The sequence below is a fragment of the Anoplopoma fimbria genome, chromosome 6, assembly GCF_027596085.1.
Source record: "Anoplopoma fimbria isolate UVic2021 breed Golden Eagle Sablefish chromosome 6, Afim_UVic_2022, whole genome shotgun sequence".
Taxonomy (NCBI): domain Eukaryota; kingdom Metazoa; phylum Chordata; class Actinopteri; order Perciformes; family Anoplopomatidae; genus Anoplopoma; species Anoplopoma fimbria.
In genome coordinates, this window is record NC_072454.1 from 969,700 (window position 1) to 980,859 (window position 11,160).

General features: G+C 38.6%; 1 protein-coding gene across 1 annotated transcript; it reads right to left on the reverse strand.

The window, feature by feature from the left end:
- Positions 1 to 3,850: 3,850 nt before the first annotated feature.
- Positions 3,851 to 8,789, reverse strand: vip (vasoactive intestinal peptide). The gene is made up of 6 exons (XM_054600633.1): positions 8,719 to 8,789; positions 8,175 to 8,279; positions 6,475 to 6,579; positions 5,396 to 5,521; positions 4,823 to 4,934; positions 3,851 to 3,911 (listed from the first exon to the last, which is right to left on the reverse strand). Exons 2-6 carry the CDS (start codon positions 8,267 to 8,269, stop codon positions 3,903 to 3,905), a joined length of 447 nt encoding a protein of 148 aa, XP_054456608.1. The 5' UTR covers positions 8,270 to 8,279; positions 8,719 to 8,789; the 3' UTR covers positions 3,851 to 3,902.
- Positions 8,790 to 11,160: the final 2,371 nt, after the last annotated feature.

Consider the following 11,160-nt stretch of genomic DNA (forward strand, 5'->3'; position numbering starts at 1 on the left):
AGTTGTGAAGAACGGGAACGAGTCGTCCATTTACACTTGGACTTGTTTCGTCAGCTGCATGTCTCTGGTAAAGAGACACGAGAAGCCATTACAGAGCTGAGAAGTCTGCTAATGGTGTGAAAGATGACTTCATGGCTGAAGTGGCTCCTCTCAGACCTGTAGTCATCACACGACGTCCATTAGCAGCTATGTGACATACTTCCTCTAACACTGTGAAGGCCGGCTGAGAAGGAATCCAAGGTGTTATATGACGTTGATTCTGAAGGTTTTAAGGAGGCTGTTACTACGGAAACATGGAGGAATCACTATTTACCATTAGCACTGTTTACTGGATGCACCGGCTGTATCAACAAAGTCTCAAGGCAGTCCATTAAACAGGCATGAAATGCAGCCTATTGGTGTTGTGTTCAGGGACACGAGTTGTCCGTCTTTTGAGTGTCGCTCAGCAAAACTTGTTCTTTTACGTTACAAGTTTTGACAACAAAACCAGTTCTTTGGGTTTCGTTAAAAAACATCATGGTTGGGCTCAAAATAACTACGTACAGTAAAGTTTATGTGTCAAACAGGAAAAATCATAATTGACTTTCCATTGGATAAGTTTCATGCTGAGAGACACAAAAAATCCAGACAATTCATGACTTTTTTACAAACTGCCAAGATACTGAGTCAGCTGACAACATCTTCTCCGGATAAGCTGACGATATTCAATATTTTGTTGTATTTTGTATGTCTTTAAATACATCTTCAGGTCAGGTGTATGTACTTTATCTAAATATTATATTAATTAGCCACTGTTGTTTTTAATAAACTTTATCAACAAGAGGAAGAAGCTGTGTTTCTTCTGGACTTTTCACTTGCCGATTACTACACATTTGGCGCATTAGAAATTTTCTCATGGGATTTGTTGATAATAATAAGAAATATAGTAAACACCCACCAATTTAAAATGTTATCAGCCGAGTGAATGGCCGTTATCAGTCACTAATGCATCAGACTGGTCAAACTGCACCGACCACGCTCTGAAAGTCAAACTTAACATTGTGATTTAAAACAAAACAACTTTTGGGTTTCACAATCCCTTTAATTCTTAAAAGAAAAAACTCCCATTACAGATTTCTACAATCCATATGTTACTCGTTCCAGATATCCATAATGTCATTTTGAATATCCAAAATACATTTCAGATCATGCTACTTACGACAAGATGTGACTTTCTTCATGTGCAAAATCATCTTCTAAATTGGCAAACATCATACGTGTAATTCATGGCAACAATTCAAACAAATTCACCATTGACTGCCATACACATTTTTTACAACACTACAATTGTTGATATCTAGAATAAAGTAAAACTACATAGTCGCTGTCCATGGTGCTGAAGTTGTCAAACAATCAATTTGCTGTGTCTCCTGCAGCTCATTTCTTCTTCTCCACCTCACATTTCCTTCCAAGAGACCGTCATAAAGAAGTTTTTCTCAAATCTTGATGTTTTTTTATTGGAAACAGCATGACAGAGGTTCTACTGGTGCAGGAGACGAGATGAATAAAGCATGTACGGTGACATGCGCTGCCTTTACAACTCATTTTAATGGTTATCTTTTGTTTCTATAAGATTCAACAAAGTACAAAATATACTGTGAGAACATTACCTACATATTTGTGACTGTTCATATCTGTTTGGGGATATTAAAGTACTGGCTGACAAAGCTTCACAGTATCCTGCTGTACTGGGAAAGCTGGCAATCTGGTCAAAGAGTTTGTATGACAACAACAAAAGAGGCATTTTAAGGAAAATAAACCTCTGTGTGAACTCAGTGTTTTCATGTCAGTGTTAATGAACTTCACGTCAGTCAGCTGACACCCATGGGGAAGAAGTGAAGGTCGCTTTGTGCTAATATATGTCAACCTGTCGCATCCTTCTATATGATCACATGGCACTAATGGCTTTTTTTTAATTAGCTGACTTTGGAGAGCAATGCATGTTTTAAAACAATAAAAAAATGCTGAATTATTACAATTTAAATAATACACATTGCAGTTAATGTGTTTGTATGATATTGATTGTTTGATATTCTCCTTTAAACGGCTACTGAACACCCAAAATACATTTAAGTGGAGACATTAAGTGTCTCATTATGGTTTAAATGCTGCTTTTCACTCGAAAAAAGTTATTTTAAGGGAAAAAGCTTAAACTATTAACCATCAGCAGCTAAACTTCTACATTCAAAAACCCAAACTTAAAGTCCAGTCGTCAAACAATCAGGCAGACAAAAAGACTCAGCTTTGAAAAATAAACCAATATCTTTTATTTGGTGAGTGGTGTACATCACTAAATGCGCTAAAGGCAGGTCTATGCTCAGTTATAATGTCTTTGCTCTACATATGGAATAGTATAAAGTGATTAAATGCTTCTGTGTCCCTTTTCTTCTTGATCCTGTGTCTCCTGTTCTTATCATGAAATTACCACATTTAGATTCTCTAAAACAAGTCAGCACTCCGATCATGAACGCACCATTTAAAATATTAATTTGAATTTAACTCAACAGGTGTTCTTTGGAAAATTGTCCCAATTTGTTGTCCAATGTGTAAAAGAACAATGAATCTATAGAAAGTTAGCATCATAATGAAACACAATTGGCAATTTTGATTTTCATGTATTTGTATTCAACACTTGTATTCAACACTTAACACAAAGCCAATTCTGTTAGAATTCTCGATTGGAAGTTAACAGAACTATTGGTTGGCAAAATGAATCAGACTCTGATCAGACAGTGTTCCTTTACATCTAATTGGACACATGTTTGACTGAAAGCTAACAGAGTAGTAGATACACTGAAAACTAAATAGACAAATAAAAACATATTTTTCCCTTCAGTTCAACAGGTCAAATGTTTAAATGAAAGTTAATGGGATGGATTTCACTTGGAATTAATGGAACAATTGTTCAGTTACAACCGAAGTTCACAAATGTTGGTCCCAATAGATTCACTTAAATTCAATGGAAATATTACTCTACTGAAAGTAAATGCTGTTCCATTGACGTTCAATAGTTCAAATGTTTAAATGAAAGTTGATGGGTCAATTTTCAATCAAATTTAATAGAGCAGCAACTCCATTAAAAGTTATTTGGCAAAATGGTTCCTCTTACGGTTGACAAAAGTTTTCCATTAAATTCCATTTGATGTGTTTTCTTACAAAAGTAAACGGGTCAAATTAAGTTTATAGTACAGTTTGTTCCACCTTTTTTTTCTGAAAGTCAATGGTTCTAGCGTTCCTCTTTAGATTAGTTGGAAACGTTCCCGATTGGAAGTTAATGGAACTTTTGTGAGTGAGAATTCAATCAGACATATTTTCCATTCAGAGTTTACTGATCACATAAAGCTCAAGTTACAGTAGATCCACTGCAAATCAATGGGAAAGGTTCAATATTTAAAGTAAATGCTGTTCTATTGACATCCAATGGGTTGAATTTTGAACTGGAAGTCAACAGGACAAATTTCACTCAAATGTAATGGGAGAGTGGCTCCTTTAAATAATAATGAGAGAAACGGTTTAAATGGAAGTTAATGGAACAACAGTGATCTTAAAGGAAAGTAAATGTGGTATTTCTGTTTTACTGCTGTTTATTCAAACACTGATTGATCAAACTACACGTGGACACGCATGTTGCTCAGTGCGGCCCAAAGAGTGTCTTTAGTGTTGTATATGTACATATAAATATATACAGTGTAAACATGTACTGTGTGGATGAATAGATACATGACCACATGGGAGAACACATCTTCATCATTGGCTGATTTGACTTTGGAATGTCCTTTTGGATTAATACTGTGTGTTGTTTTTTTGGAATGGGCGGTTTCATGAGGATGACTTGAGGTATTCACTCCAACACGGACTCCTCCTCAAAGTGGCTGCAGAAAGACAGGAGAGGAAAGACAATGGACAGAGAGGACGGTTATTGATCTAGAACTGGAAACGGACAATCCTGAAGTATTCATACGGTAACATATATTTCTTTTTTTCTGGAGCAAGGTTATTTTTCTGAGCTTTTGCACAGCAAATAAAGGGATGAACCAATCACGATTATAGACTATAGTGTACAACAAAGAGGCTCCACAGTCAGAGCTAAGTAGGAAAACTTTGTTACTTCTTTGAGTCTTGACAAAGGCAGAGCAGACCAGATCCACTCTTTCCATTCTTACCTTTCACAATAAAAGCCCCTGGACAAATACACTGTAACTGTTTAGCAGAGGGAACTCACATCCACTCAGAGCGTTTCGCTGAAAGGAAACTTAATAAAAAGCTATAGTAGCTTAGCAACTGACAAAGCAGACAGCTAGCAGCTAGCGACCTGAGCGGACACCCACCTGTCTTTCAAAGAGACCACGCCCTCAATTATGCATAACTTTAGGCCTTAATATAAATGAAATAGGTGAGTTAAATAAAAAACCACATCTGTACAGTTGTCATGAACAGTGATATTAGCTACAGGGACTTAAAAAGAAAATTTGTACTAGGCTGTACACGTGTTTATTTCTGCTGTTAAATTGTTTATTTTGACATGGCGTGTGTGTGTGTGTGTGTGTGTGTGTGTGTGTGTGTGTGTGTGAGTTGTGTGTGTGTGTGTGTGTGTGTGTGTGTGTGTGTGTGTGCATGTGTGTGTGTGTGTGTGTGTGTGTGTGTGTGTGTGTGTGTGTGTGTGTGTGTGTGTGTGTGTGTGTGTGTGTGTGTGTGTGTGTGTGTGTGTGTGTGTGTGTGTGTGTGTGTGTGTGTGTGTGTGTGTGTGTGTGTGTGTGTGTGTGTGTGTGTGTAGCGTTCCTACCAGCTGAAAGTTGTTGAGGAGCTGATCTACGTTGATGTCATCGTAGTTTTCCTGGAAGGTGTTGGGTTCGTCCCTGGACTCCTCCGGGTCGCTGGCTCCAGGATCTTCTAGGCTGTGTGAAGAAAGTCAATATGAAAAAGATTTATTCCAAAACATTTCATTTATACAAAGACCTGAAATTCTACAAAACAATATAACAGAACATCTGACGGAGGAAAAAGGTGATGCATGTTATTTCCTAATCATACATTAAAATGCATTTTCTGTAAATGTATAGTTTCAAACTTCTCTTGTTGCTTTATGGTTTAGTGTCACTACACAGTTCATGAAGCAACAGGTGGCTCAATGGTGACTTCGTCCACTTCTTATGTACAGTTTAAAGTTAATGCTTTGCATGAGTGTATCTTAATAACATTTCAAACAAAAACTGAGCTCAAGAGATTCAGTTTAGATTTAAATCAGAACGTATGATGTTGTCAGTAAAACCAAATGGTACATGAACTCCTTCTGGTTCTTCCAATGAGTCCTAATGTGGTTTATGTTGCAGTGGATGGAGGGAGGTCTGGTGTCTACCTTCTCTTCCCCGTTAAGACTGAGTTCAGGTACTTCTTGACGGCCATCTGTTTGCGGAAGCGGCTGTAGTTGTCTGTAAAGATGGCGTCTGAGTGGCGCTTCACTGGCTCCTCCATCAGCTCATCACTGCAGAGAGAAGAGATGTTAGAGGAACAAAGTGATTCACTGTGTCTGTCCTCTGTGTGCGGATCCTCCTGCTGTAGAACACACATGTAATGAAACCGTAATTAACCTTTAAATGTGTTTGGTCAATTACAAAATGCTTCACCAGGCAGGTCGGCTCTTTTCATTGCAAATGTCACAAAGTCGTCTGGTGTCAAACTGTCGACGCTGCAGAAAACACATCACCTGTTTAATGATCTCATTTTTGCAAAAAGTTTCCTTTGACATAAATGTTAGAAAATATGTTTTTTACAAATTTCTCAAAAACGTTTATGATTTCACGTATGCTGCTAATGAAATATGAAATTTATTAAGAACATAATTAACTTCATGCCTTTATGAGTTTTTAAGCACATTTCTGAATAAAAAAAAAAAGCATTGCTAAACTACATATTTCAAATATATATTGTGTTTTCTTTGAATTTATGTGAGTTAAAAAAAGACAAATACATTTCTGTATTCTGTCTCTTTTAACATAATTTCAGACTTTATTCTTCTACATCCATTAACATCTTTTATACTCTTTACTGTCAACTTTTCACGCATAATCTGTCCACTACAAGAAGTCCTCGTGGCTTCGGTCCTCATGAGACATATTGGTCTCATGGTTCCTTTTTTTTGTGCATCAGGAGGAGGCTGATTTCGGCTTCTTTATCCGCTTCTTTCACACTTTTATTCTATTTTCAAAAGATAGAATTAACGTTTTATGAATCTGAGAGGAGGTTTAATTTTGTTTTATCTCTAGTTTTTAATTCTGTCCAGTTCTGACGGTTCAAACCAGCCGCTTTTAAAGGTAATAACCCGGCAATAACTGTCAGGTGAACAGGCTTTAGTCTCTTATTGAACAGACAAACAGAATGAAAGAGAAGCCAGATTCAGCCTCCTCCGGGCCCTCCGGACGGGTAAAGGTCACCTACCTGACCCGCTTCCCGATCAGAGACTCCAGGTACCTCCGCGCTGACAGCTGCCCGAGCAGTTTGCTGTACCCGCTGGTGAACAGACCGTCCGCGTGCCTGGTCGGCCTGCAGAGCATCACGGACACATGAACACTCCTTTATACACATTATCACTCCTTTATACACATTATCACTCCTTTATACACATTATCACTCCTTTATACACATTAACACTCCTTTATACACATTAACACTCCTTTATACACATTATCACTCCTTTATATACATTAACACTCCTTTATATACATTACACTCCTTATTAACCCTCCTTTATATACATTAACACTCCTTTATACACATGCACACTCCTTTATACACATTAACACTCCTTTATACACATGCACTCTCCTTTATACACATTAACCCTCCTTTATACACATTAACTCTCCTTTATACATATTAACCCTCCTTTATATACATTAACTCTCCTTTATACACATTACACTCCTTTATATACATTAACACTCCTTTATACACATGCACACTCCTTTATATACACACTCTCCTTTATACACATGCACACTCCTTTATATACATTAACACTCCTTTATACACATTAACACTCCTTTATACACATTAACTCTCCTTTATACACATAACTCTCCTTTATACACATGCACACTCCTTTATATACATTAACACTCCTTTATACACATTAACTCTCCTTTATACACATTAACTCTCCTTTATACACATTAACTCTCCTTTATACACATTAACTCTCCTTTATATACATATTAACCCTCCTTTATATATATTAACACTCCTTTATATACATTAACCCTCCTTTATATACATTAACTCTCCTTTATATACATTAACCCTCTGCTCTCCTTTATACATTCAAACGGCAGATATACATCACCGGAGCGCAGCGGCTCCAGTGATCATGTTAATAACAGGATGGAGGAGATGATGTTAATAACAGGATGGAGGAGATGATGTTAATAACAGGATGGAGGAGATGATGTTAATAACAGGATGGAGGAGATGATGTTAATAACAGGATGGAGGAGATGATGTTAATAACAGGATGGAGGAGATGATGTTAATAACAGGATGGAGGAGATGATGTTAATAACAGGATGGATGATGTTAATAACAGGATGGAGGAGATGATGTTAATAACAGGATGGAGGAGATGATGTTAATAACAGGATGGAGGAGATGATGTTAATAACAGGATGGAGGAGATGATGTTAATAACAGGATGGAGGAGATGATGTTAATAACAGGATGGAGGAGATGATGTTAATAACAGGATGGAGGAGATGATGTTGAATAACAGGATGGAGGAGATGATGTTAATAACAGGATGGAGGAGATGATGTTAATAACAGGATGGAGGAGATGATGTTAATAACAGGATGGAGGAGATGATAACAGGATGGAGGAGATGATGTTAATAACAGGATGGAGGAGATGATGTTAATAACAGGATGGAGGAGATGATGTTAATAACAGGATGGAGGAGATGATGTTAATAACAGGATGGAGGAGATGATGTTAATAACAGGATGGAGGAGATGATGTTAATAACAGGATGGAGGAGATGATGTTAATAACAGGATGGAGGAGATGATGTTAATAACAGGATGGAGGAGATGATGTTAATAACAGGATGGAGGAGATGATGTTGATAACAGGATGGAGTCTCTTACCTCATGGATGTGTAGGGCAGACCCAGAGTCCGGGAGTACAACACGCTGCACAGGGCTATGAGGAACAGCAGCTGGGGGCCGGTCCGCTGTAACATCGCTTTACACCTGAGGATGGAGAGTGAACACCGTGAGGACACCGGGTCGAGTCCCTCCAGTCTCCCGGCGGAGAGCAGCCTGTCCTCTGAGGAAGCGGTGTAATTACGCACTGCTGGAGGACAAACCTTCCTCCTCCTCCTCCTCCTCCTCCTCCTCTGTCCCACAGAGACACGTTCACTGTGTTCAGCTTCTACACAAACCTCTTATTCCTCAAATGACAAATATATGTCCTCCATAAAGAAATCCAAATAAATGTAAAGGAATGTAAAAAAAAAAAAGCATCTGTTTGTCGATTAGAGCAAATTTATTTTCTTTAAAATTACTTTTTATCTATTGAATCGTTTTATCCGATACTTTGTTCTAATGAAACTCATTTTAGTCAACCACTATTAACAAAAAAAGACAAATAACATGTCAGATTATATAAATCCAACACCAGTATTCACACCTTATATTATATTTCAGTCACTAAGCTCTCCGGCTCTCTGATCTCTCGGTTGATGGTGAAGGAAAGAAAATAACTCCGGTGCGTCATTACGCACGGCGCGGATCCACTAAACATCTGGTTAATTCTGTTTCCACCACAAACCAAAGGAAAACTGTCGAACCTGCTGCTCGCATTGTTCACAAAAAGTAATTTATATTTTGTATAAATCGGTCATTTAGAAAGACAGATCCAAAAACCCTGTCTGGAGCAGGAGAAACAACAAAGTTCAGAGAGTCCGAACACAGAGAGCAGCATCTAAAGGGAAAGATGTCTGAGTAGATGGATGAAATCTTACATGTGTTCTGGATGAAGATGTCTGAGTAGATGGATGGAATCTTACATGTGTTCTGGATGAAGATGTCTGAGTAGATGGATGAAATCTTACATGTGTTCTGGATGAAGATGTCTGAGTAGATGTATGGAATCTTACATGTGTTCTGGATGAAGATGTCTGAGTAGATGTATGGAATCTTACATGTGTTCTGGATGAAGATGTCTGAGTAGATGTATGGAATCTTACATGTGTTCTGGATGAAGATGTCTGAGTAGATGTATGGAATCTTACATGTGTTCTGGATGAAGATGTCTGATGTATGAATCTTACATGTGTTCTGGATGAAGATGTCTGAGTAGATGTATGGAATCTTACATGTGTTCTGGATGAAGATGTCTGAGTAGATGTATGGAATCTTACATGTGTTCTGGATGAAGATGTCTGCGTGTTGTCCTGGTCCTGGTCTGGAGCTGCTGTTGTATCTCCACTGGGTCTGGTGCGTCCTGACTCTCCTTCTCTTCGCCCTCAGCTCTGCTCTGTTTTATACACCTGGATGTTGGTGATGGAGCGTGAGGGGACTTCAGATTCGATCAGGGCCTGAGACGTCAGTAGGTCGCTGCTTCCGTCACCGGTCGTGCTCACGGTCGGAACCAAACAGGCCTCTGGAGAAATTAGCGGGGCGTTTTTCTTCTTCTTCTTCTAATGAATCGTATGAAAAGCAACTTTTTCTCCAGAGTTGACGGCGCTGACTCATCGGATCATTGTCCCCGGGGGTCCATCTGAAAGGGCCCAGAACCGGTAGATTAGGTCCAAACTGGTCTGATTCATTATTATTATTATTATTATATTGCATATACTGCTGGAGAACTCTATAAACCATGACCTTCACACCAGGTTCTCTCTTTGTCACCACAACAAAGCATGTCCAATGTTTCCTTTTTTGAAATGCATTAATTCAGTGAATTCTCCTTTTCACTGCAAAACACAAAATGCTCCTCACAGTCATCATTCAACAGTGAAAGTGTGACATGTTCATGAGATCCTTAAACTCTCTGCCGTCTCAGTGATAAGCTGTCACTGAAGCCTCTTATTAAAAGTATAAAATGTGAACGTAATTGAAACATTTGTTAAATATCAAATCGTCAAATGAAGAACCAAGATGTGGAGCTTTGATAACGTTTTCTCTCCAGCTTCATGAATCAGAACGAAGGTGATGACAGGTTGATCTTAGTGACCCCTCAGAGGACCTGATCTATACCCCACACATATGTTTTTGCAAATGAGACGTGTTTCCAAGCATCATTTGAGCCATAAACATTTCCTTTTTTTATCTTGTTCATTGTCCAGTCATGACACAAATCCTTAATTCCACAACAATGTATTCAAGATTCAACAGCAGCCATTTTATTTGTTTACATCTGAATAAAAACAGCAGGATGTTCCAGATTACAGCTTTAAGAGAAAGACGCTCACGTTGTGGAGGACGAGACGAGGATTCTATTTCAGGCTGAGCTTCAACAAGAGAATCATCCTGAGGACTGACGTCTGCTGGACCCACACCAGCCTGATGATCCATCATCCATCATCCATCATCCATCATCCATCCATCATCCATCCATCATCCATCCATCATCCATCCATCATCCATCATCCATCATCCATCATCCATCCATCATCCATCATCCATCATCCATCATCCATCATCATCATCCATCATCCATCATCCATCCATCCATCATCCATCCATCATCCATCATCCATCATCATCATCATCATCCATCATCCATCCATCATCCATCCATCATCATCATCATCATCCATCATCCATCATCATCATCATCATCATCATCCATCATCCATCCATCATCCATCATCCATCATCCATCCATCATCCATCATCCATCCATCATCCATCATCCATCATCCATCCATCATCCATCATCCATCATCCATCATCCATCATCCATCATCCATCATCCATCATCCATCCATCCATCATCATCATCCATCATCATCCATCCATCCATCATCATCCATCATCATCCATCATCCATCATCCATCATCCATCATCCATCATCCATCATCCATCCATCATCCATCATCCATCATCCATCCATCATCCATCATC